This window comes from Felis catus, chromosome D1 (genome assembly GCF_018350175.1).
Source record: "Felis catus isolate Fca126 chromosome D1, F.catus_Fca126_mat1.0, whole genome shotgun sequence".
In the NCBI taxonomy this organism is placed as follows: domain Eukaryota; kingdom Metazoa; phylum Chordata; class Mammalia; order Carnivora; family Felidae; genus Felis; species Felis catus.
In genome coordinates this window covers 74361634-74388714 of record NC_058377.1, presented here as the reverse complement: position 1 = coordinate 74388714, position 27081 = coordinate 74361634, and the positions used below count along the sequence as shown (strand labels likewise).

At 37.1% G+C, this 27081-nt stretch overlaps 1 protein-coding gene across 2 annotated transcripts in view; it reads right to left on the bottom strand.

The window, feature by feature from the left end:
* Positions 1 to 27081, bottom strand: part of LDHC (lactate dehydrogenase C) — a 44098-nt gene that overhangs the window by 9123 nt on the left and 7894 nt on the right. For both annotated transcript variants that reach the window (XM_011286740.4, XM_011286741.4), the window contains exons 3-6: positions 25351 to 25468; positions 16440 to 16613; positions 3998 to 4171; positions 1198 to 1315 (exon numbers count right to left, since the gene is read on the bottom strand). In XM_011286740.4, the coding sequence (XP_011285042.1) occupies positions 1198 to 1315; positions 3998 to 4171; positions 16440 to 16613; positions 25351 to 25468 (584 nt within the window). The remainder of the gene's footprint in view (positions 1 to 1197; positions 1316 to 3997; positions 4172 to 16439; positions 16614 to 25350; positions 25469 to 27081) is intronic.

The following is a 27081-nucleotide window of genomic DNA, read 5'->3' as shown; positions in this document are numbered from 1 at the left end:
CTACTAACATGTAACTTGGCTAAAGCATGAGGAAGAATCATGTATGCTATTAAAGCTGATGTATATAGAGTCAGACACTTCACTTACAAGTAAAATTAGCTAACTTCTGATCATCTGATCAGTTTCATGTTTTTTTTTCATCAAATCATTTGATAAACACTTAATAATTTCTAAGTACTGTTCTAACCATTTTACTCTACTAACTCATTTACTCTTCATAATAATTTTCTAAGGTAGGTTCTCCTATTATCCCCATTTTAAATATGAAGAAAATGATGTGCAACATTATTTACAATAGCCAAAATATGGAAGCCACCCAAATGCCCATTGATAGATAAATGGATAAAGATGTGGTGAAATATTACACCACAGTGGAATATTACTTAGCCATAAAAAGAATGAAATCGTACCATTTGCAATAACATCGATAAACTTAAAGGGCACTGCTAAGTGAAATAAGACAGAAATAGTGATACCATACAATTTCACTTATAGGTGGAATATAAATAACAAAACTTACAAACAAACAAAAAACAGACTCTTAAGTACAGAGAACAAACTGGTAGTTGCCAGCGAAGAGGTGGGTAGAGGGAAGGGTGAAATAAATAAAAGTTATTAATAGATATAAACTCCCAGTTATAAAATAAATAAGTGATGAAGATGAAAAGTACAGCATAGAGAATATAGCCAATAATATTATAATAATGTATGATGACAGATGGTGACTATATCTACTGTGGGAGCACTAAGTAATACATAGAAATGTCAGTCAATATCAGCATGTTGTATACCTGAAACTAATATAACATTGTATGCTACTGAAACTTCAATAGAAAAAAAAAGATGAGGGAACTGAGCTTTTAATATTTTAAATACGTTCTCAATATCACACCACTAATAAATGGTGAAGCCAGGTTTCAAGCCTGAGCACCTTGGTTCAAAGTCCATGATCAAAATCACTGTGATATATTACCCTCAAACACAAATGAGTTCTTATAAAATGATAAACAGATTTTCCTTTTGAAAAATAATCCCCAAAGAAAGCTATGCAGAATATAAGTCTAAATTTGGGAATTTCCAAAAAGTTAGAATTCTTTATCTCACAAAAAGCAAAGATCAACCATAGACTTTTTGTGTGTGAATCTTACTCTTAAAACTGATTATTAAGGCACTGAGACACTGAATGAGTACCGTTACCTTTCAATAACTTGTTTATGGATATTTTTCCATTGGTCCTTGTCTGAATCAGTTCCTAATTTAGGGTCTAGAGTCTTCAGGGCAACACCAGCAACATTCACCCCACTCCATAAGGGCACTAAAAGAAATAGATCTCAGAATAAATTCTTCTTCCTCGTACTGTATCAGTTGTTTGAGTTCAATGGGTTTACATTTTAAAGTTAGGTAACTACCTTACACATAGTATAAAAATAAGTTTAAGTGGACAAAATAAAGAAATATAAACAAACAAAATTATAAAAATATATTTTTTAATTTTAAAAAATTTATATTTTTTATATTTAAAAAATTTATATTTTTTAAAGTGTTAGGAAGATATGTAGAATTATTTTATATTTGTGTGGTATAGAAGGCATTTTAAAGCAAGATGCAAATACAGAATCCACAAAGAAAAGGATTGATAAGGAAATATAAAATATCCTAAGCAACTAGAGAGAAAAGAGCAACAAATTAATACTACTCAATAGTAACAAAGAGCTGACAGGGAATAACCGTCAACCTAGAATCTCATATCAGTTAAACTGTCATTCAAGAATGGGGTGAAACTAAAACACTTCTGCATAAACAAAACTAGCAGGATATACTTCAGGAAGAAAGAATTAAATCCAGAAAAGGAGTTAGATACAGAAAATAAAGATAAACAATACAATTGGCAAACATACACATTAATACAGACAACTATTAACTACTTAAATAATAACAACTAGTTTGGGATATGAAAACAGAATGAAACCCAGAAAGCAGTTAATACAGTTGACCACTGAACAACAGGTCTGAACTGTGTGGGTCCACTTATACATGGGTTGTTTCCAAAAAATGTATTGGAAAATGTTTTGTAAATACGCAACAATGTGAAAAAACTTGCAGACAAACGAAGTAACCCAGAAATCCCCAAAATAAATATTTTTAAGTTGGGTGTTATTGTAAAGAAAACAGCAATTATACTCTGTTTCAACTGACTGTTTTATCAGTAAGGCTTCCAGTCAACAGTAGGCTATTAGTAATTAAGTTTTGGGGGAGTCGAAAGCTATATGCAGATTTTCAACTGTGTGGGAATTGGCAACCCTAATCCCCGTGTTGTTCAAGGATAAAGTATATTACTTATGTGACAGAACAAGTCTAATCAAACTTAATACTTTCTAAGGTCTGTGTATTATTCCAAAGAAGAAAAAACACACTATTTTGAGGTCAAGTATGAATGGTAAAAATTAATATAGGTAACCACTTACAAAGTGAGTGTATAATCCAAAGCAGTAGAGGAAATTAAAGAAAGTTTAATTGATCTAATAGAAAGCAGAAACAAAAGAAAATCTCACGAAATAGAATAATAAATATATTCAAATCAATACTAAACAGAATATACTACCTTATAAAAACAAAATCATGGAATATTACATGTGAGATATTAAAACACACCTGGGAATATTATTTTAATGACTTTGAGGAGGAAGAAATGAGTTAAGAAAATTATGCAAGCAAACAGAGTTAAATTAAGGCACTGGCGAAATAAATATTTGTCCAAATCAAATCAAAAGTGTTTATTTTTTAAAGTAAAACACAATGGGGGGCTCCTGCGTGGCGCAGTCGGTTAAGCGTCCGACTTCAGCCAGGTCACGATCTTGCGGTCCGTGAGTTCGAGCCCCGCATCAGGCTCTGGGCTGATGGCTCGGAGCCTGGAGCCTGTTTCCGATTCTGTGTCTCCCTCTCTCTCTGCCCCTCCCCCGTTCATGCTCTGTCTCTCTCTGTCCCAAAAATAAATTTAAAAAAACGTTGAAAAAAAAAAATAAAGTAAAACACAATGGTATGAGAAGTTTAGCTTCGGAAAAAGGAGCAGAGTAATTGAGAGAGGTCATGAACATATCTTCTGGTGCATTTTCCTGAGTGGTGATTACACAGATGTGTTCACTATTTGACTATCCATTGAGATATAAATTTATATTCTGCACATTTTTTCTGCATATGTTATGTATACTTAGGTGAAAAAATGTTTTAAAGTGTACAATAAATTTCATCATGATAAAAAAAAGTATTATTATATTATGACCCTTAAAGTATAAATAAAATAGAAAGTTTCATTAAATTTTTTGAATTAACGAACAATTGAATGAGTGAATAAATGGTCCCTAGTTCCTATAAAATGGGTTTATTGGTATTATGGAAAGACTTGCACATATGACACAATTAGAGAACACTGTTAAGAAATAGTTCTAACTGTGCAGCGGAAATTAAATGTTTAAGTTGAGAAAAGAGAAAGGCTGGTGTGGCCTAAGTAATAGTTTAAACCATGTATTATACAATTTTACTTAATGAAAAATATGAAGTAAACAAATCTATGGAATCAGAAAGTAGATTGGGCTGGAATGGGGGTGAGTAGTCTAGGGCTGGAAAGTAGTCTAGGGCTGGAATGGGGGTGAGTACAAGAATGGGAGTTTCTTTTTCGGGCGATGAAAATGTCCTGTAATTATACTGTGGTAATGGGTGCACAACTCTGTGAATATATTAAAATCCGGTGAATTATACACTTTAAATGGGTGAATTTTACAGTATATGAATTATATGTTACATGCATTGTTTTATGAGAGGTAGCTAAATCCATGAACAGAAGACAAAGTAGAGGAATAGAAAAATACACCAGGGAAATACCAAGCAACTGAAAGTTGTGTAGCTAGATTAATATCAGAAAAAAAATAGACTTTAAAGAAAATACGTATTATTGCAGATAAGAAGTGTAATTACATAATGGTAATAGGTTTATACTTACCACTAGAATCACCATGTTCTCCAATAATCCAACCATGGCAGCTTGTGGGATGAACACCCAACTTCTCCCCAATTAGGTAACGGAAACGGGCAGAGTCTAGATTACAACCACTTCCAATTACACGAGTTGCAGGTAAGCCACTTAGCTTCCAGACCACATATGTCAAAATGTCCACTAGAAGGAACAATTTGTTAGAAAAAAATTAATAGTAACTTCGTTCTACAATTTGCTTTTCTGAATAAGTAAATGGTCATAAAATCAAATACAGATTCATTACAGAGTTCAAAGTAAAGCAAGTCAACAAAGAAATTAGGAAGGATTATCTCCCATACAGATTTTTAAAAGGTTAAATTACTCACAATCATAATTTAAAAAAAAAATCTCTCTTTTGAGATAAACCATGTACCTGTCTGTGTTTAATAATCAGTCAATTAGGGGCGCCTGGGTGGCGCAGTCGGTTAAGCGTCCGACTTCAGCCAGGTCACGATCTCGCGGTCCGTGAGTTTGAGCCTCGCGTCAGGCTCTGGGCTGATGGCTCAGAGCCTGGAGCCTGTTTCCGATTCTGTGTCTCCCTCTCTCTCTGCCCCTCCCCCCGTTCATGCTCTGTCTCTCTCTGTCCCAAAAATAAATAAACGTTGAAAAAAAAATAAAAAAAAAAATCAATTAATTTTACCTCCTTAACTACACTTAAATTTCTTCTTTCCTTCACCAGCCTCATCTAATCTATCAGCATCTCCTACCCAGAATAAGGCCACATGCATGACCAGGGTCATATGCAGATGTGAACATACTCAGAAAAAATGTGAGAAGATCCTAAGCTTTAGCCCCATCTGTCTTTGAGGCTTTGTGCAAACAGGAAGTGAAGGTTAAGCCACAGTTGTAAACTGCCAGGCTTAGTGTTGAGGGCATGCCCTAACATGCACACAGAGCCCTCTAGCAAGGACTGGGAGATATTTTTTGGTTTCAAAACTGCAGAGAGCAAGATGGAATCACTCGTGTCAAGCAGTGATGGGCAGTGCAGCCAAGACCAGATATCACAGAGACCAGCACCAGCTGATGACGCACTCAGAACTGATAACCAGCAGAAACAGGAGATATGCAAAGGCCCAAGAGTGATTAAATCATTTTTAAAGGTGAGGATTTTTGCAGCAAACTGTCAGACTCCTTAGACACTGACCCCTCTATGTCTGATCACTTCAAAAAGGGAGCTGCCACCAAAGGTTGTGCCTGATTGATCTTTGAACAGAACAGACATCCTTTGCTGCTTGAACATAATAAACATTAAACTCCAACTGCTGACCTGGACTGGACCAAGGCCTTATCTCAACTGTGCACCCACAGACTGACTTCCCATTTGGTTTGTTATCCTCCTACCCCTATTCTATCTTGTCTGTTGTGTGACTTGTGCTCTGCTTTGTGTGACATACAAGAAGCCAAGTTAAACATGTGAATGTCATCAAGTCTGGAATCCTGAACCTGCTTTATAATTACATTAACCCTGCTTTATGACTGAATAAAGCTGACATTGTGGAAAGACACAACCCACGTGTGCCTTCATAGCATGTTCATGACAAGAACTTTAAGGAAAGTTCTGTTCGAACATCAGCTGACCACCAAACGAATGTATGTGGCCTACGACTACTGTGGCCATGTACAACAAGGAATATAGACCTTACAAAATTAATTCATAAAAGTCATGAAACAAACTACTACATCAAGCATCAACAAAAACAAACTCTGAAAGGGGAGAATTTGATTTGCAGTTTATAATTATTATATTATAATATATAATATATATTATTATATATTATATTATTATATAATAATATATATTATATTATATTACTATAATTTTTTTGGCTTTTGGGTTGGGGCACCTGGGCGGCTCAGTCGGTTAAGCATCCGACTTTGGCTCAGGTCATGATCTCGTGGCCCATGAGTTCAAGCCCCATGTCGGGCTCTGTGCTGACAGCTCAGAGCTTGGAGCCTGCTTCAGATTCTGTGTCCCCCTCTTTCTCTGCCCCTCCCCCACTCACACTCTATCTTGCTCTCTCAAAAATAAATAAATGTTAAAAAAAATAATTTTTTGCCTTTTTAAGTTTTTATTTTAATTCCAGTTAGCATACAGTGTTATATTAGTTTCAGGTGTACAATATAAAGATTCAATAACTGCATACATCACCTGGTGCTCATCACAAGTGCCCTCCTTAATCCCCATCACATATTTAACTGATTCCCCCAACCCGCCTCCTGTCTGGTAACCATCAGTTTGTTTTCAATTGATGGTTTCAACTAAACCAATGTCTAGTTTTCAATAAAAATTATGAGGCATCAAATGAAACAAATAAGTATAGACAATACAAAGGAAAAGAAGCAATCAACAGAAACTGTTCCTAAAGTACCCCAGACTTTAAACAACTAACCTATCTTCAAACCCACTGGTTCTTTCTTCTGCCTTCTCCATCTATTGTTGGGCCATCTAGTGAATTTTCATTTCAGTTAACTTTTCAACTTCAGAATTTCTATTTTATTTCCTTTTTATAATTTCTATTTATTAATATTTCTTATTTGGTGAGACTTCAGCCTCATATGTCCTTTAGGTCTTTAGACATGGCTTGGTTTAGCTGTAAATATATTTAAAATGGTTGGTTTAAAGTATTTGTCCACTGGGATGCCTGGATGGCTCAGTCAGTTATGTGTCCAACTCTTGGTTTCGGCTCAGGTCATGATCTCATGGTTTGTTGGATGGAGCCCCGCATTGGGCTCTGTGCTAACAGTGCAGAGCCTGCTTGGGATTCTCTCTCTCCCTTTCTCTCTCTGCCCCTCCCCTCCCCTGCGCTCGCGCGCGCTCTCTCTCTCTCTCTCTCTCTCTCTTTCTCCCTCTCTCTCAGAATAAATAAACTTAAACAAAAATGAAGTATTTGTCTGGTAAATCTTCGTTAATTATTATGGCTAGAACTTCCAGCACAATGTTGAATACAAGTAGTGAAACCAGGCATCTTGTCTTATTCTTAATCTTAGAAATATTTCACTCTTTCACTATTGAGTATGATGCTAGCTGTGGTTTTTTCAAGTTGAAGAAATTTCCTCCTACTCATACTTTACTGATTCTTTTTTTAAATCATGATTGGGTGTTGAATTTTGTGATATATTTTTCTGCATTTATTACCGCTCTAATCATTATATAATATCCTTCTGTCTCTAGTAACAATTTTTGTGTGAAAGTCTAATTTCTCTGGTATCAGTATAGCCACTCCAGCTCTCTTTTGATTCCTGTGTATATGAAATATTTTTTCCATCCTTTTACTTTCAACTTACTGTGTCATTAAATCTAAAGTGAACCACTTGCAATCAGGCAAGAAAAAGAAATAAAAACCAAATTGGAAAGGAAGAAGTAAAACTATTTCTATTTGCAGATGACATGATCTTATATATAGAAAATCCTAAAGAATCCACAGACACACACACACTCACAAACTATTAGAGCTGATAAATGAATTCAATAAAGTTGCAGGATACAAGACAACACTCAAAAATCACTTGTATTTCTAGGGGTACCTGGGTGGCTCGGTTGGTTAAGCATCCGACTTCAGCTCAGGTCATGACCTCACAGCTCATGAATTCAAGCCCCGCATTGGGCTCTACACTGACAGCTCAGCCCTATCAAAATTCCAATGATCTTTTTTGTGGAAATGAAAACAAAAATCCTAAAATGCATACGAAATTACATAGGGCCCCAAATAGTGAAAACAATTATGAAAAAGAATAACACAGCTGAGGAACTCACATTCTGACTTCAAAACTTAACTACAGAGCTACAGTAATCAAAACACTATGATATTGGCATAAGAAGAGACATATCAATCAATGGAACACAAGTGACAGTCCAGAAAACCCACTCATATATGGTCAATGAGTTTTAGACAAAGGTGCTAAAACCATTCAATGGGGAAAGAAGAATATTTTTTAAAAATGCAGTTGAGACAAGAGGATATCCACATGCAAAAGAATGAAATTTGACTCTTACCTCACATCATGTACAAAGTTAGTTCCAGACGGCTCAAAGATCTAAATATAAGAGCTAGAAATATAGGGGTAAATCTTCATGACCTTGAATTTGGCAATGATTTCTTAGGTATGACACCAAAAGCATAAGTAACAAAAAGAGAAAAAGATAGATTGGCCTTCACCAAAATTAAATATTTTTATGTACAAAGTACACTATCAAGAAAGCAAAAAGACAATCCATGGAATGGAAGAATACATTTAAATCACAGATCTGATAAGAGTCCTATAGCCAGATATATAAAGAACTTGTATTACTCCTCAACCAAAAGGCAAACAACCCAATTTAAAAATGAGGAAAGAACTTGAATAGATGTTTCTCCAAGAAAATATACAAATGGCCAACAAGCATTGAAAAGATGCTCAAGGGGCACCTGGATGGCTCAGTCAGTTGAGCATCCAACTTCAGCTCAGGTCATGATCTTGTGGTTCATGGGTTTGAGCCCTGCATTGGGCTCACTGCTGTCAGCCTGTCAGCACAGACCCTGCTGCAGATCCTCTGTCCCCTTCTCTCTACCCCTCCCCCTGCTGTGATCTCTCAAAAATAAATAAATACAAAAAAAAAAAAAAAAAAAAAAGGAAAGATGCTCAACATCATTAGGCACTAGGGAAATGCAAATCAAAACCACAATGAGATACCACTTCACATCCACTCAAATAGCTAAAATAAAAAATGTAGAAAATAACAAGTACTGGGGTGCCTGGGTAGCTCAGTTGATTGAGCGTCCAACTTCAGCTCAGGTCATGATCTCATGGTTTATGAGATCCAGCTCACTGCCATCAGCACAGAGCCAGCTTCAGATCCTCTGTCCCCCTCTTTCTCTGCCTCTCCCCTGCTCATGCTCTCTCTCTCAAAAATAAATAAGCAGTAAAAAAAGAAAATAACAAGTGCTGGTGGGGATATGGACAATGGGAACATTTACACACTGCTGATGGGAATATAAAATAGTACAGCTACCAAGAAAAAAGCTTGGCAGTTACTAATTAATCATAGAATTATCATAAGACCCAGGATTGATTGATTGATTGATTGATTGATTTCTTCTTTTCAGAGAGAGAGAGAGAGAGAGAGAAAGAGAGAGAGCACATGTACGCAAGAGGGAGAAGGAGACAGAAAATCTTAAGCAGGCTCCATGACCGGCATGGGAGCCAATGGGGGGCTCAATCCCACAACTGTGAGATCATGACCCCAGCCAAAATCAAGGGGCAGAAGCTCAACCAACTAAGCTACCCAGGCACCCCCATATGACCCAGTGTTTCTACTCCTAGAGATATATGCAGGTGTTCAAACAAAAATTGTACATGAATATTCCTAACATCACTATTCACAATAGCCAAAAGGTAAAAACAATTCAAATGTCCATCAGCTGATAAATGGATAAATGGAATGTGATATATTACACAGTGGAATATTTTCAGTCATAAAAAGTATTGATGCATACCACAATATGGATGAACCTTGAAAACATTATTAAATTAAAGAAGCAATACTTTTACAAAAGGACACACTGGATGATCCCATTTATATTAAATATCCAAAAGAGGCAAAACTATAGATACAGAAAGCAAATTAGTGGTTGCCAGGAATGGAGAGAGGAAGGAATGAGAAGTGACTATTTAAGGGCACAAAGTTTCCATTTAGGGTGATAAAGAAGCTTGAGCATTAGACAGTGGTAGTGGTTGCACAAAATAAAATTTACTTAATGTACTTAATGCCACTGAATTACACACTTTAAAATGGTTAAAATTGTAACATTTATGTTATATGTATTTTGCCATGATAAAAAATAGACTTTACCTCAAAAATTATTACTAGAGACAAAGAAAGACATTACACAGTGATAAAAGGGTCAACTGATGCAGAAAAAAAGCATTTGACAAAATTCAACACCCATTCACGATTAAAAAAAAAAAAACTCTCTGGAGTGCCTGGGTGGTTCAGTCAGTTAAGCCCCACTCTTGATTGTGGCTCAGGTCATGATCTCACGGTTCATGAGATTCAGCCCTGCGTCGGGCTCTGTGCTGACAGCACAGAACTTGCTTGGAATTCTCTCTCCCCCTCTCTCTTTGCCCCTTCCCCATTTGTGCAAGCGCTCTCTCTCTCTCTCTCTCTCTCTCTCTCTCTCTCTCTCTCTCTCAGAAATAAGTAAATAAACTTACAAAAACCATAATGCTATTGGAATGACTAAAATTGAGGAGACTGACAATACAAAATGTCGGCAAGGATGTGGAGCACGTAGAACACTCTTAGAGTGCTTACGGGAATGTAAACTGGGAAAACCACTTTGGAAAACCGTTTGGCAGCTTCAACAGAGTTAAGCTACCTACCATATAAGCCATTTATTTTACTCCCATGTATTTACCGAGAGAAATGATGACATACACCCATGAAAATTCTTGTTTACAAGTGTTTCCAGCAGCTTTATTCATAATACCTAAAAACTGGAAATAACCTAAATATCTACCAACGGATAAATGGATAGGAATGGATAAACAAAAAAGGATTTAAAATTATTTTAAAAAAAAAACCACTTTCCAGCAGTAAAAAAAAGAAAAAAAAAAAAAGAACAGAACACCAATACCAAGCTACATGGATGAATCCCAAAATAATCATGCTGGGTGAGAGAAAACAGACAAAAAAAAAAAAAAGGCTACATTTGGTATGATTCCATTATATGAGATTCCAGAAAACGGGGCCAGAGGTGGAATAAAGGATGGACTGCAAAGGGGCACGAGAAAAGCTTTGGAGGTAATGGAAATGTACTTACCTTGATTATGGTGGTGGTTTCATGAGTGATTACATCTATCAATATTCACTGTGGAATGATGTCAGCAATACAGCCAAATAAGACATACCTCACTCACCACCCAGCCCTCAAAATGACAATCTGGCATCCACGCATGGACAAAAGTGCCTTTGTTGGAGCTGTGTGATCCAGCATCATGCACCAAAGAACCCAGAAGGAGACGTGCCTGTCAGGCATGTAATAGGCAAAGGGGCCTCAGTCCCAGCTGTGGACCCTGCAATGGCCCATGAGCCAGCTCTAGCCCCACTCTGCTCAAGTTCAGGAGCTCCTGGAAAATAATGTCTTAGACAATCCACCCACCTACAGGAGAGCCTTTGTGGAAGTTCAGGGTTCTAGCTGAGAAGTCCCGGCACACCACTGGGGCAAAATAATATGAGTTTGGATGTATTGGAGAGGGTAAGAGAAACAGTTTGACTTTACTTGCCTCACTCCTCCCCTGAGGTAGAAGAGCTCACTGCTAAAAGAGATCTTAGTCCATGATTTCTCCCACAGATGAAAGTCAGAATGTGTGAGTAAGCATCTACCTTCACTAGCTAGGCAGACTGCTGCCAAAGAAGCCCATCTCTCTCTCACCCCATCCAGAGTATTGAGTCATGAGCTGTACGACTGAGGAATGAGAAAAGGCTAAGAGTGGCAGACAGGACTCTCATAGGGGCATTATAGGACATAGATCCTACTAAATGTGTTGTAGACTCTATCAGGAAGACTGCCCCCGGGCCACTGGGGATGCCTTGCTAGTGGACTCCCCTATTTAACCCACAGGCAACCCTAGCATTCCACACACTCACCCCACAGGCCCCCACACTGTGGCTGGTTCCCTGTATGCACTCTCACTGACAAGAGTGAGCATTGTCAAACAGCTAGTGAGCACAGGCAGAAAGCTGGTCTGGATCTGTGGGTCAGAAAGAGACTGCAAACTTCAGCTTAAGCTACAAAACCCCCCCAACAAACAAAAGTCTGTGACCAGATGGCTTCACAGGCAAATTCTACCAACATTTAGAGAAAAGTTAATATCCATTCTCCTCAAACTATTCCAAAAAACAGAAAAGGAAGGAAAACATCCAAATTCATCCTATGAGGCCAGTATTACCCTAATACCAAAACCAGATAAAAACATCGCTTAAAAAGAGAACTACAGGCCAATATCCCTGATGAACATAGAAGCAAAAGTTCTCAATAAAATACTAGCAAACCAAATCCAACAATACATTAAAAACATAATTCACCACGATCAAGTGAGATTTATTCCTGGGTTGCAAGGGTGGTTCAATATTTGCAAATTAATCAAAATGATACATCACATTAATAAAAGAAAGGATAAGAACCACATGATCACTTCAGCAGATTCAGAAAAAGCATTTGACAAAGTACAACACCCATTCATGATAAAACCCCTCAACCAAGTAGCCTTAGAGGGAACATATCTCAACATAACAAAGGCCATATAAGAAAAACACGCAGCTAATATAATCCTCAAAGGGGAAAAACTGGGAGCTTTTCCTCTATGGTCAGGAACAAGACAAGGATGTCCACTCACCACTTTTATTCAACATGGTACTGGAAGTCCTAGCCACAGTAATCAGACAACAAAAGGAAATAAAAGGCATCCAAATCAGCAAGGAAAAAGAGAAACTTTCACTATTTGCACATAACATGATACTATACGTGGAAAACCCCAAAGAATACACACACACACACACACACCACCACCACCACCACCACCAACAGCAACAACAACAACAACAACAAAACAAAAAACTGCTAGAACAGATAAATGAATTCAGTAAAGTTACAGGATACACAATCAACATACAGAAATCTGCTACATTTCTATATACCAATAATGAAGCAGCAGAAAGATAAACTAAGGAATCAATCCTTGCACTTTACACTTGCATCAAAAACAATAAGATACCTAGGAATAGACCTAACCAAAGAGATGAAAGGCCCCTACTCAAAACACTGATGGAAGAAACTGAATATGATACAAAGAAGTGGAAAGATATTCATTGCTCATAGATTGGAAGAAAAAATATTGTTAAAATGTCTATGCTCCCCAAAGCAATCTACACATTTAATGCAATCCCTGTCAAAATACCAAGATCATTTTTCACAGAGTTAGAACAAACAGTAGTAAAATTTGTATGGAACCACAAAAGATCCTGAATAGCCAAAGCATCCCTGAAAAGGAAAAGCAAAGCTGGAGACATCATAATTCTGGACTTCAAGTTATATTACAAAGCTGTAGTGATCAAAACGGTATGGTACTAGCACAAAAATAGATACATAGATCAATGGAACAGAATAGAAAACCCAGAAATATACCCAAAACTATACGGTCAATTCATCTTTGACAAAGCTAGAAAGAATATCCAATGGGAAAAAGACTGTCTCTTCAACAAATGGTGCTGGGAAAACGAGACAGCTACATGCAAAAGAATGAAACTGGACCACTTTCTTACACCATACACATAAATAAACTCAAAATGGATTTAAGTCCTAAATATGAGGCTGGAAACCATTAAAATTCAAGAAGAGAGCACAGGCAGTGACCGCTTTAACATCAGCTATAGCAACTTCTTTCTAGATATGTCTCCTAAGGTAAGGGAAACCAAATCAAAAATAAACTATTGAGACTACATCAAAATACAAAGCTTCTGCATAGTGAAGAAAACAATCAACAAAACTAAAAGGCAGCCTCTGAATGGGTGGAGATATTTGTAAATGATGTATCTGATAAAGGGTTTGTATCCAAAATATATAAAACTCAACACCCAAAAAATGAATTATCCAATTAGAAAATGGGCAGAAGACATGAGCAGATATTTTTCCAAAGAAGATATTCAGATGGCTAACAGATACATGAAAAGATGCTCATCATCACTTATCACCAGGGAAATGCAAATCAAAAGCACAATGAGATATCATATCACACCTGTTAGAATGGCTAAAATCAAAAACACAAGAACAACAAGTGTTGGCAAGAATGTGGAGAGAGAAGAGCCCCATGTGCTGTTGGTGGGAATATAAGTTGGTATGACCCATTTCTTCAAAAATTTAAAGACAGAAACACCATATGGTCCAATAGTTCTGCTATTGGGTATTTATCCAAAGAAAGTGAAAACACTTATTTGAAAAGAAACGCACCCCTATATTTATTGCAGCAATAGCCAAGATATGGAAGCCAGGTAAATGTCCACCAATAGACAAATGGATAAGGAAAAGACGGCATATAATGGAATATTATACAGCTATAAAGAATGAGATTGTGCTATTTGAGAAAACATGGATGGACCTAGAAGGTATTATGTTAAGTGAAATAAATCAGACTGAAAGACAAATACCATATGATTCCACTCATAAGTGGAATCCAAAAAAAAAAAGAATAAACAAACAAAAAGCAGAATCAGACCTATAAATACAGAGAATAAACTGATGTTTGCAAAAGGGGAGTGATATGGGGGATTGGACAAAATGGGTGAAGAGGAGAAAGAGATACAGTCTTCCAGTTATGAAATGAATAAGTCATGGGATTAAAAGACACAGCACCAGGGGAAAAAAAGATGTGAGATACACACACACACACACACACACACACACACAATTTATATATACAATTTATATACAATATATACACAATTTAATATTCAGCTACAAGAAGGAAGGAAATCCTGCCATTTGTGATAGCATGGATGAATCTTAAGGGCATTATACTAAGCGAAATAAGTCTGACAGAGAAAGACAAATACTGTATGATGTCACATGTGGAATTAAAAAAGCCAAACTCAAAAACAAAGAGGTGGTTGCCAGGGACTGGGGGAGGGAGAGAAATGGAGAAATGTCAGTCAAAGGATACAAACTTTCAGTTATTAAATGAATAAATTCTGAGATCTACTATATAGCATGGTGACTATAGTTAACGATATGGTATTATATACTTAAAAATTGCTAAGACAGTAGGGGTGCCTGGGTGGCTCAGTCAGTTAAGCATCTGACTCTTGGTTTCAGCTCAGATCATGATCTCACAGTTCATGAGTTCGAGCCCTGCATCTGGCTCTGCACTCACAGCGTGGAGCCTGCTTAGGATTCTCTCTTTCTACCTGCCCCTACCCCGCTATCACTGTCTCTGTCTCTCTCTCTCAAAAAAAAAAACAAAAAAACAAAAAAACAAAAAAACAAAAACAAACAAAAAAACATTAAGACAGCAGATCTTAAATGTTTTCCCCATAAAAAGGAAATGCTAATTATGTGAGGTAATGGAAGTATTAACTAACACTACTGTGGCAGTCATTTTGCAATATACAAGTATATCAAATCATCATAGTATATATACCTTAAACTTACACATTATAGGTCAATTGTATCTCTTTTTTTTCAGTAGCTTTATTATTTTTTTTTTGAAATTTATTGTCAAATTGGTTTCCATACAACACCCAGTGCTCATCCCAAAAGGTGCCCTCCTCAATACCCATCACCCACCCTCCCCTCCCTCCCACCCTCCTTCAACCCTCAGTTTGTTCTGTTTTTTAACAGTCTCTTATGTTTTGGCTCTCTCCCACTCTAACCTCTTTTTTTTTTTTTTCCTTCCCTTCCCCCATGGGTTTCTGTTAAGTTTCTTAGGATCCACATAAGAGGGAAACCATATGGTATCTGTCTTTCTCTGTATGGCTTATTTCACTTAGCATCACACTCTCCAGTTCCATCCACGTTGCTACAAAAGGCCATATTTCATTCTTTCTCATTGCCACGTAGTACTCCATTGTGTATATAAACCACAATTTCTTTATCCATTCATCAGTTGATGGACATTTAGGCTCTTTCCATCATTTGGCTATTGTTGAGAGTGCTGCTATAAACATTGGGGTACAAGTGCCCCTATGCATCAGTACTCCTGTATCCCTTGGATAAATTCCTAGCAGTGCTATTGCTGGGTCATAGGGTAGGTCTATTTTTAATTTTCTGAGGAACCTCCACACTGCTTTCCAGAGCGGCTGCACCAATTTGCATTCCCACCAACAGTGCAAGAGGGTTCCCGTTTCTTCACATCCTCTCCAGCATCTAGAGTCTCCTGATTTGTTCATTTTGGCCACTCTGACTGGCGTGAGGTGATATCTGAGTGCGGTTTTGATTTGTATTTCCCTGATGAGGAGCGACGTTGAGCATCTTTTCATGTGCCTGTTGGCCACCTGGATGTCTTCTTTAGAGAAGGGTCTGTTCATGTTTTCTGCCCATTTCTTCACTGGATTATTTGTTTTTTAGGTGTGGAGTTTGGTGAGCTCTTTATAGATTTTGGATACTAGCCCTTTGTCTGATATGTCATTTACAAATATCTTTTCCCATTCCGTTGGTTGCCTTTTAGTTTTGTTGGTTGTTTCCTTTGCTGTGCAGAAGCTTTTTATCTTCATGAGAGGTCAATTGTATCTCAGTAGAGCTAGAAAAAAACTTATTGTATTATATACTTTGAATGGGTGCAGTTTATTGTATATAAATGTTACATCAATTAAGTTGCTTTTTAAAAATGCTATGGAAAGATCATCTTGATTCAGTTAAAGGGAGGATAAAAGACTTACCTGGATTTGAAACAATAAGCATCTTACAGTCAGGACTATGATGGACTATGGTAGGAATGATCGATTTCATAATGTTCACATTACGTTGGACCAGGGCAAGGCGACTTTCTCCCTCCTGCTGCCGCGCACCTGCTGTGACAATAACTAATTTGGAGTTTGCAGATACACTGTAATCTAAAAAGGAAACAAAAGGCAATACTTGGATCAAGAATGCCATAATTACTGTGCCTTACTTCTTTAAACGTGTTTGCAGATGAGCAGACTTTCCAGACTTTCCAAGGCCAAGGAGGCCTTGTCACTATGACTTACCAGTTTTCACATTTTAAAAAATAATAACAAATCCTACCAACCCATTTAGCCCACATTCTCATTTCTTATTAAGACCTGAGTCGATGCAAGTCAGCTCCCTCTGGTTTCTTAGAAATACCTTATGAAGCTTAGAACTCTGAGAATTTATGTATCTGTTTCAGGATTCTAAGGATAAGCATGTATTTACTTCTAATTATTATAAGGGATGAGATTTGAGATCACAGAGAAGTTCTTGATCCACACAAGAAAGTAAACTATAAGTCTGATGACCAGTCATAAAATTGTTTCACCTATAAAATCCAATGATAATATAATATGATGCTCATTATCCCATACTGGACTTTTAAAAAGTTATTATATACCTGGAAGTTATTTTCCATATGGATATAAAACATTAAATTAAATAAATCTGTATATCCCATCTCTATTTAAAAAAAAAAAAACTTTAAAAAACTTGTATGCTTTTTTTATTTGTTTTGTTTTTTTTTTTTTTTTAACTAATCTCTACATCCAACTTAGGGCTTGAACTCATGGCCTCAAGATTAAGAGTCACATGCTCTTCTGACTGAGTCTGCAAGGCAATCCTATACTCTTTTAAAAAAGGAAATCTGCTGGGGCGCCTGGGTGGCTCAGTTGGTTGAGTGTCCAACTTCAGTTCAGGTCATGATCTCTCAGTTTATGGGTTTGAGCCCAGCGTTGGGCTCTGTGCTGACTGCTCAGAGCCTGGAGCCTGCTTCGGATTCTGTGTCTCCCTCTCTCTCTGACCCTCCCCCGTTCATGCTCTGTCTCTCTCTCTCAAAAATAAATAAACATTAAAAAAAAAAGTCCTCTTCACGCTGCCTTGTTTGATTTTTTTTTTTAAGTCTATTCTTGGACCTTTGAATTTCTAAGTGAATCTTAGAACAAATTTAGTATCTACAAAAACAACTGATTTTTTTAGGGTTTTGACTATAGTTGCATATGATCATAATCAATATGAAAAGAATGAACGCCTTACAATACTGAGACTTTTTTGTACAAGGCCTATCTAGTTAGGTATTTAATATTATCCAATAAGGCTGTATTCTTTCCTGTATAAAACCTCTTAAAGATATTTTGTTAGATATATTCACGTGCACTTCCTATTTTTGAGGAAAACATAAATAATAGCTTTAAATCCTTTTGCTTGTTTTTGACATACATAAGCACAATGGATTCTTTATTAATAGCTTCATGTCCAGCACCCTCACTAAACACTAAACCCTCACTTAGTTCTATATGTTGTCTCTGTTATGTTTTTTTTTTTTTCCATTACCTTCTTTTTTATTCACCCGGTATGTTTTTGTAATTTTACTTCTTCCCCTTTACTAATTTAGAAGTTACACCATTTCTATTCTTTTAAAGGTTGTCACATAAGTTACAATATGTGGGGCACCTGGGTGGCTCAGTTGGTTGAGCGTCTGACTTCGGCTCAGGTCATGATCTCACTGTCTGTGAGTTCGAGCCCTGCATCGGGCTCTGTGCTGACAGCTCCGAGCCTGGAACCTGTTTCAGATTCTGTGTCTCCCTCGCTCTCTGCCCCTCCCCCACTCATACTCTGTCTCTCTCTCCTTCAAAAACAAGTACACATTAAAAAAAAATTAAAAAAGAAATACATGTAAAAAAATAAAAATTTAAATTAAAAAAATTAAATAAATAAAAGGTTATAATACGCATACTTAACTTATCCAAGTCCAAAGATAATCATCACCTTTCCACCTTCCCTAATGACTGAGGAACTTAGAACACTACTTCATTCACCACTACTACCTTTCATCCCCAGATTTATATGCTACATTTAAAATTTTTTAATCCCATAAGACATTATAGTCTTATACATTTTACATTTATTTAGATTTGTCCTCATTTTTTACCATTTTCTGTGCTCTTCATATTTTGCATCTCAGACCTGAGATCATTTTTCTTTTGTCTTAAGTATATATTTTTGTGTTTTTATTAGCAAGGTTCTGATGGCAACTATCTCAGTCTTTGTCTGAAAATGTCTTTATTTTAACCTTATTCTTGAAAGATATTTGTGCTATGTAGGGATTCTGGATTGACATTTACTCTCTCTCAGCACATTAAAGATACCATTTCAGGGGCGCTGGGTGGCTCAGCTGGTTAAGCGTCTGACTTCAGCTCAGGTCTTGATCTCACAGTTTGTGAGTTTGAGCCCCACATCTGGCTCTCTGTTATCAGCATGGAGCCTGCCTTGGATCTTCTGTCCCCTTTCTCTCTGCCCATCCCCTCCCCCATCTCATTCTCTGTCTCTCAAAAATAAATAAACGTAAAAAAATAAAGATAACATTTCACTGTATTCTGGTTTCGCTGTGCTATTGATGTATCAATTACTCTCTCTCTTTTCTGTAGGTAATTTGTCTAGTGACATTTTTTTCTTTTCTTTGCCTTTAGTGTTCTCTAATTTCACAAGAAATGTGTCTAGGTAGGATTTTATATTTATCCTTCTTGAGATTATTTGGCTTGAATGTATGGGTTGTTTTTCATTAGTTCTCAAAAATCAGGGGTGTCTTAGTGGCTCAGTAGGTTAAGCATCCAACTCTTGATTCCAGCTCAGGTCATGATCTCACAGTTTGTGAGTTTGAGCCCCGCACTGGACTCCACACTGACAGCATGAAGACTGTTTGGGATTCTCTCTCTCCCTCTCTCTCTGCCTCTCCCCCACTCACATTCTCTCTAAAAAAATTGTACAATCATACTCTCTTCAAATATTTCCTCTGCCCCACTTTTCCAATTAAATGCACATGACACTTTATCCCTCTATCCTGTATGATTCTTAACCTGTCATATTTTCTGCTTCTTGCTGTTGTCTGTGTAATTGCCTTAGACTTATCATTTCTCTCTTCAAATGTATCTGCTCTATTATTAAACCCACTAATTGAGTTTTTTATTTCACTCTATTTAATATTTAGAAGTTATATTTGGCTATTTTAAAATCTGGTGTTTTTGGGGTGCCTGGGTGGCACAGTCGGTTAAGCGTCCGACTTCAGCCAGGTCACGATCTCACGGTCCGTGAGTTCGAGCCCCGCGTCAGGCTCTGGGCTGATGGCTCAGAGCCTGGAGCCTGTTTCCGATTCTGTGTCTCCCTCTCTCTCTGACCCGCCCCCGTTCATGCTCTGTCTCTCTCTGTCCCAAAAATAAATAAACGTTGAAAAATAAAATAAAATAAAATCTGGTGTTTTTTAATAGTTTCCTGTCTTATACTGGTATTTTCAAGCTTGTCCTTTATTTCTTTAAATGGAATAATCATAGTTAATTTATAATTTGTGCTTCATAATTTCAGTATCTGAAATCTGTGATGGCCTTTTCTGTTATCTCTGCTGGTTCTTGCTCATGTATTTTCTTTGTAGATTTAATTATTCCTACTGTAAGATGTTCAGGTGGGGGGGGGGGCAGATTTTACTTGTGGAGGTTCTTTGAGGCCTGAAATAAAGTGGATTTCTTCCAGAGACTATCTTAAGTCCTAAGACTGCTTGAGGTTTTTTTGGAATTCAGATAAGGGCCAGCTGGTGGCTACAAGTTCTTAGCCACTATTTCCCTCCTTTACTAAAGCAACTGACACACTTGATTTTACTGTCAGTCCCCAGAGGTAGGGAGAAAGGAATTATTTCTAGGTCATCCTTATATTAAGGATTGGCAAATGAGGGCCAGCAAGCCAAATCTGGCAGACCACCTGTTTTAGTAAAAAAAATCTCATTGGAACATAGCCACACCTACTCACACATTGTTGATGGCTGCCTTAGAATTACAATAGCAGAGTTGAGTAAGTTTTCACAGAGACTGTATAGCCCACAAAGCCTAAAATATTTACTATCTGATCCTTCACAAAAAAGTTTACTAGCGGTGCGGGGGTGGCTCAGTTGGTTGAGCCTCTGACTCTTGATTTTGGCTCAGGTCATGATCTCACAATTAATGAGTTTGATTCCCACATCAGGCTCTGTGCTGACAGCTTGGGATTCTCTTTCTCTTCCCCTCTCTCTGCCCCTTCCCTGCTCTCTCCCTCTCTCTCTCTCTCAAAATAAATAAATAATTTTTTCAAAAGTTGACTAACTCCTGGTATCCATTGGGGTCCCAGCTTTATGGGGTTACCTCCTATGCAACTCCCCAAATTAAGCTCTGTCTCCAGTCTCCTAAATCCTATGAGACAGTGGAAGCCAAATTAAAGTTCAGAGTTTGGCTGATGCTAGCTAGTGAAAACTAGCTACAATGCTTGGCCTAACTCTAGTTTCCTGACTTCACTCAGTGCCTATCTATTCTTGAAATATTGAAAGGAGTGCTCGCTTCGGCAGCACATACACTAAAATTGAAATATTGAAAGGATTGATAATTTCTTTCTTTCATACTTTATGCAGGAATTTTATTATTTATAGCAAAAATATTGACCCAGGTATTTATCTTGCCACATTAGTAGAAAATAAAGACTGAATGATTTTTTTTTTTAAGTATTTTAATATGGCAGGATCTCTTTTAACCTGACTCCACTGAACTGATTCAGTAGATTTACTGATGTAAAACATACGGACACCCAGGGCACACTGAATACTCTGAACCAGTACATCTCCATAGGGGAGGTCTGTGTACTTCTGTTCATTAGTTGTTACATATCAAGAATTAGTCATGTTTATATCCAAATGTATTTATGCCAATTATATCTGCTAATTACATAATACAATGTACGTCACCAAAATACAAGTGTGAATGAAACGCATGGTAAAGGTAACCACTATACTCAGGTTTGAGACATGAACAGATGTAACACAGAACATATCAACTGAATTGGTAATGTTTTATTATTTCTTGCTAGCTGTTGGACACACTGATGTTTGTTATACTTAAACTCTTTTTATATGTCAAGTACCATAATTAATTTTTTAAAATAATTGTTTCCTTTTTAAAGTTTATTCATTTATTTTGAGAGAGAAAGAGAGTGTGCAAGCAGGAGAGGGGCAGAGGGAGACAAAGAGAGAATCCAAAGCAGGCACCGCACTATCAGCGTGGAGCCAACACAGGACTCAATCTTATAAACCCTGAGATCATGACCTAAGCTGAAATCAAGGGTTGGATGCTTAACCAACTGAGCCACTGAGGTGCCCCGAAATAATTGTTTCTAAGAAAATTAAGTTGAGGAGCGCCAGAGTGGCTCAGTCAATTAAGTGTCCGACTTTCGCTCAGGTCATGATCTCATGATTTATGGATTCAATCCCTGTGTCAGGCTCTGTGCAGACAACTCAGAGCCTGGAGACGACTTTGGATTCTGTGTCTCCCTCTCTCTCTCTGCCACCCCCCCCCATACTCTGTCTTTCTCTCTCTCAAAAATAAATATTTAAAAACTTGTAAAAAAAAAAAAAAAGGGGGGGGGCGGGACACCTGGGTAGCTCAGTTGGTTAAGTCTCCAACTTCAGCTCTGACTCACAGTTTATGAGTTCAACCCCATGTCAGGTTCTGTGCTGACAGCTCAGAGCCTGGAGCCTGCTTCAGATTCTGTGTCTCCCTCTCTCTGCCCCACCCCCACTCATTGTCTGTCTCTCTGTGTCTCTGTCTCAAAAAGTAAACATTAAAAAAATTTAAAAACTGTAAAAAAGAAAAAAGAAAATTAAGTTGAATGCCTTGGAAAGACATATTAAAATCAAGTTGTTTAAAAATTGTCCTTTTAGGTGAGAGAAATAAAAATGAAGGAAAACAATAAAAATTTAGTAGAGTTTTGTGACTGTTTCATAAATGTCTTCAAGTTAATTGTAGTACTTTAATGAAATTGAAATGATCACTATTGGTGTGCTTTTAAAAAGATACTGCAAAATTCAATTAGCTGAACTATACTCAAATCAGAAAACTAACAAATGAATTTCTAAGTACATTTCCATGTTTTAGGTCAACATAAAATGTCTATGATGTTTGTCTTTTTCTGACCGACTTACTTTGCTTAGTATAATACTCTCTAGCTCCATCCATGTCATTGCAAATGGCAAGATTGCATATTTTTTTATGGGTGAGTATATTACCTTGTATATATATACTATATCTTCTTTATCCATTCATCAGTTGATGGATATTTGGGTTCCTTCCATAATTTGGTTATTGTTGATAATTCTGCTATAAAAACATCAGGGTGCATGTATCCCTTTGAATTAATATTTTTGTATCCTCTGGGTAAATACCAGTAGTGCAATTGCTGGAAAGTAGGGTAGTCCTATTTTTAACTTTTTGAAGAAACTCCATACTTTTTTCTAGAGTGGCTGCACCAGTTTGCCTTCCCAGCAACAGTGTAAGAGGGTTGCCCTTACTCCACATCCTCGCCAACACCCATTATTTCTTGTGTTGTTGATTTTAGCCACTCTGACAGGTATAAGCTGATATCTCATTTCAATTCGAATTTCTCTAATGATCAGTGATGTTGAGCATATTTTCATGGGTCTGTTGGCCATCGGTATGCTTTCTTCAGAAAAATGTCTATTCATGTCTTCTGCCTATTTTTGGATTATTTGTTTTTTCAATGTTGAGTTGTATAAGTTCTTTATATATTTTGGATACTAACCCTTTATCAAATATGTCACTTGCAAATATCTTCTCCCATTCTGTAGGTTGTCTTTTAGTTTTGTCGATTGTTTCCTTTGCTGTGCAGAAGCTTGTTTTATTTATTTATTTGTTCAGATTTTGAAGTCATCTCCACACCCAGCATGGGCCTCAAACCCACAATCCTGAGACCAAGAGTCGCATGCTCTACCAACTGAGCCAGCCAGTGCTCCTGGAAGCTTTTTATGTTGATAAAGTCCCAACAGCTTATTTTTGTTCCCCTGTCTCAGAAGATATAGCTAGTAAGAAGTTGCTGCAACTGCTGTCAAAGAGGTTACTGCCTGTGTTCTCCTCTAGGATTTTAATGGCTTCCTGTTTCACATTTAGGTCTTTAATCCATTTTGAGTTTCTTTTTGTGTATGGTGTTAGAAAGTGGTCCAGTTTCATTCTTTTGCATGTTGCTGTCCACTTTTCCCAACACCATTTGTTGAAGAGACGGTCTTTTTTCCATTGGATATTCATTCTTCCTTTGTTAAAGGTTAATTGGCCATATAATTGTGGGGTTATTTCTGGGTTTTCTGTCTACTCCATTGATCTGTGTACCTATTTTTATGCCGGTACCACACTGTTTTAATTACTACCACTTTGTAATATAACTTGAAACCTGGAACTGTGATACCTCCAGTGATGGCTCCTAACACACATTTTTAAATTAAGTAACCACCCTCAGTTCCAATCATGTTAGGTAAGAGGGCTTTAGTAGAAAGTATATCTATTGAATCAGATCACCAAAGAGTGCATTATGCACTTTAGTGTATGATAATTATTTTTCCTAATTCTCTAAGGCTTCTTATTTGGTCAACAGATGATGCTAATGCTAATGGGGCCAAGCTCCCCATTTCCTGTAGTATGGCCTCACACTATACCTTGAAAACTGTTCCTCTATAAAACACAAAAAGGAAACCAGGTTAAAGAGTATAGATACGTATATCAACAATATTACAAAAAGTATTCAAGACATAACCTTGGGAAAATGTATAAGATGGAATGACAAGTTTAAAAAGCCTTTATCCAGGGGCACCTGGGTGGCTCAGTTGGTTGAGCATCCAACTTTGGCTCAGGTCATGATCTCATGGTTCATGAGTTCAAGTCCCACATTGGGCTCCCTGCTCTCAATGCAGAGCCTATGTCAGATCCTCTCTCCCCCTCTCTCTGCTCCTCCCAAACTGGTACTCTCTCAAAAATAAATAAACATTTTTTAAAAATAAAAAATAAAAAGCATTTACCTAATATGACACATAAAAACAAATGAATAGGAAAAAGAAACAAACAAAAGCATTAACAGGAGAGATTTTGATTTTTTTTTACATTTAAAAACTTTTTATTATGCATTATAAATACTTTATATTTTCCAAGTTTCCTCAAATTTGAATGGAATGTTCTTTTTTTTAATTAACGCTTTAAGCAAAAATTAACCTTTTAAACTGTATGTCCTAATGAGAGTGGTGCTACTTTTAACTTTATATTTATGAATATCAATATGGTAAAATTCATTACTCTTTTTTTTTTTTTAATTTTTTTTCAACGTTTATTTATTTTTGGGACAGAGAGAGACAGAGCATGAACGGGGGAGGGGCAGAGAGAGAGGGAGACACAGAATCGGAAACAGGCTCCAGGCTCGGAGCCATCAGCCCAGAGCCTGACGCGGGGCTCGAACTCACGGACCGCAAGATCGTGACCTGGCTGAAGTCGGACGCTTAACCGACTGCACCACCGGCGCCCCATTACTCTTTTTTAAAGCTCTGAAAAGAACGCTATAAAATTAAAACTAACTGGGGCACCTGGGTGGCTCAGTCGGTTAAGCGTCCGATGTTGGCTCAGGTCATGATCTCACTGCTGGTGGGTTCAAGCCCCACATCAGGCTCTGTGCTGACAGCTCAGAGCCTAGAGCCTACTTTGGATTCTGTATCTGCCTCCCTCTCTCTGCCCCTTCCCCACTCACACTCTGTCTCTTAAAAAATAAACATTAAAAAAAATTTTTTTCATTAAAACTAACCTTTTCCAGAGGTAATCTTTGAAGTATTAAAGAAAAGACTGCCATGCTGAAGATCCATTGTTTCTCCCTTCAATTTGTCCACTGCAACATCAACAAGGGCAAGTTCATCGGCCAAATCCTAAAATACATCAAAGTTTTGAATAACGTGATCGGAAGAATGTTCCTATTTCAGTTTTAGAAATTTGAGGAAAATTTCTGTGTGGTTACTTCATAATCAAAATAGAGTTATATTTTAGTATAAAAATGATATAAAAATGATAGTTTGTGGATGTGTGTAGAGTGACCAGACGTCAAAGTAAGTGATAGAACGTAGCAAAAATTACTAATTGCTTTGCCTTCATATAATTGTTAAGTTTTTTAGAAGTGAGTTTTTTCTACTTCAGATAATAGTTTTAAAACAATGAAAAGTTATTAAATTTTTTCAAAGGACTTTATTATATTTAACCCTTATGCCCAATTTTTAAATTGGCTGAAGTTGTTTTTAGTATGCATCCTTATGGCCAAAATAGAAAGGTGCTCCCCTGTGGGAACCCACATTTTTATGTGGTTCAGAACAGCACATTTAATGTCAGACCTCCAACCTAGGGGTAGACAGGAATATAACCAGACCATAGCTCTCAGTCAGCCATGCAATCACAGAGGTAAACAATGAATACACTTACAGCATTCTGTTTTTTGCTTTCAGTACCATATTCAATAAATTTTGTGAGATATTCAACACTTTAGTACGAAACAGTCTTTGTGTTTCATGGTTTTACCCAACTGTAAGCTAATATAATTGTTCTGAGCATGTTTAAAAGGTAGGCTAGGCTAAGCTATGATAGGTGGAATAGGTATATTAAATACATTTTCAACTTAGGATGTTTTCAACTTATGATGAGTCTATTGGAATGTAACCTCATCATAAATCCAGGAAGATCTGTACAGTCTCCCTTTTGCTTACTCTAATTTGAATTCAGTTTTACCAAGTGAAACAGAATACGGAACTATATAGAAGGAAAATTTCCCCCCTCAGATTCCAGTGGCTAGATTCCAAAGATGAGCAGTAAGGAAAAGGATCAAAGTCCCTATTTACTACTGTCCATCTGACCTTTCTGGAAAACTGTAGATTCTAAAACATACTAAATTATGTGACACACACACACACACACACACACACACACACACACACATATATATATATGTGTATATATATATATATATATATATATATATATATATATATATATATATATATATATAAAGACTATGAGGAGGATAAGGAGTTTCACCCAGAAGGATCAAATATCACTTCTAAGCTAACTGATAAGAAAACGAGATCATGTTCATGGATCCAGTTTTTATATTAGTCCATGTATATGTTTGGGTCTGAACAGGAAAACAGAACCCACTCCAAGCATTTCAACAGAAAGTATTTAATACAGGGAATTGGTTAGACAGCTGCTGGAGGGCTGAAAAGACAAAAAGGGAACATCTGAGGTAACCCAGAGCTAGCACTCACAGTTTGAAGCCACTAGCCCTAAGACTGAGGGAAAAAAAGAGAGAGACTAAAAGGAGGCACTTCATGGAGCCAGGCTCCGACCTCTGGAAGAGGCAAAACCTGGCTGCTATTGATACCACTGAAAGAGCAAAATGAGGCTGGGCAGTCCAAAAGAAACTAGAATCTAGAACCAACTGCTACCACTGAGGCAAAGGGGACTACTGTGACCAACACAACAAGCAAACAGGAAG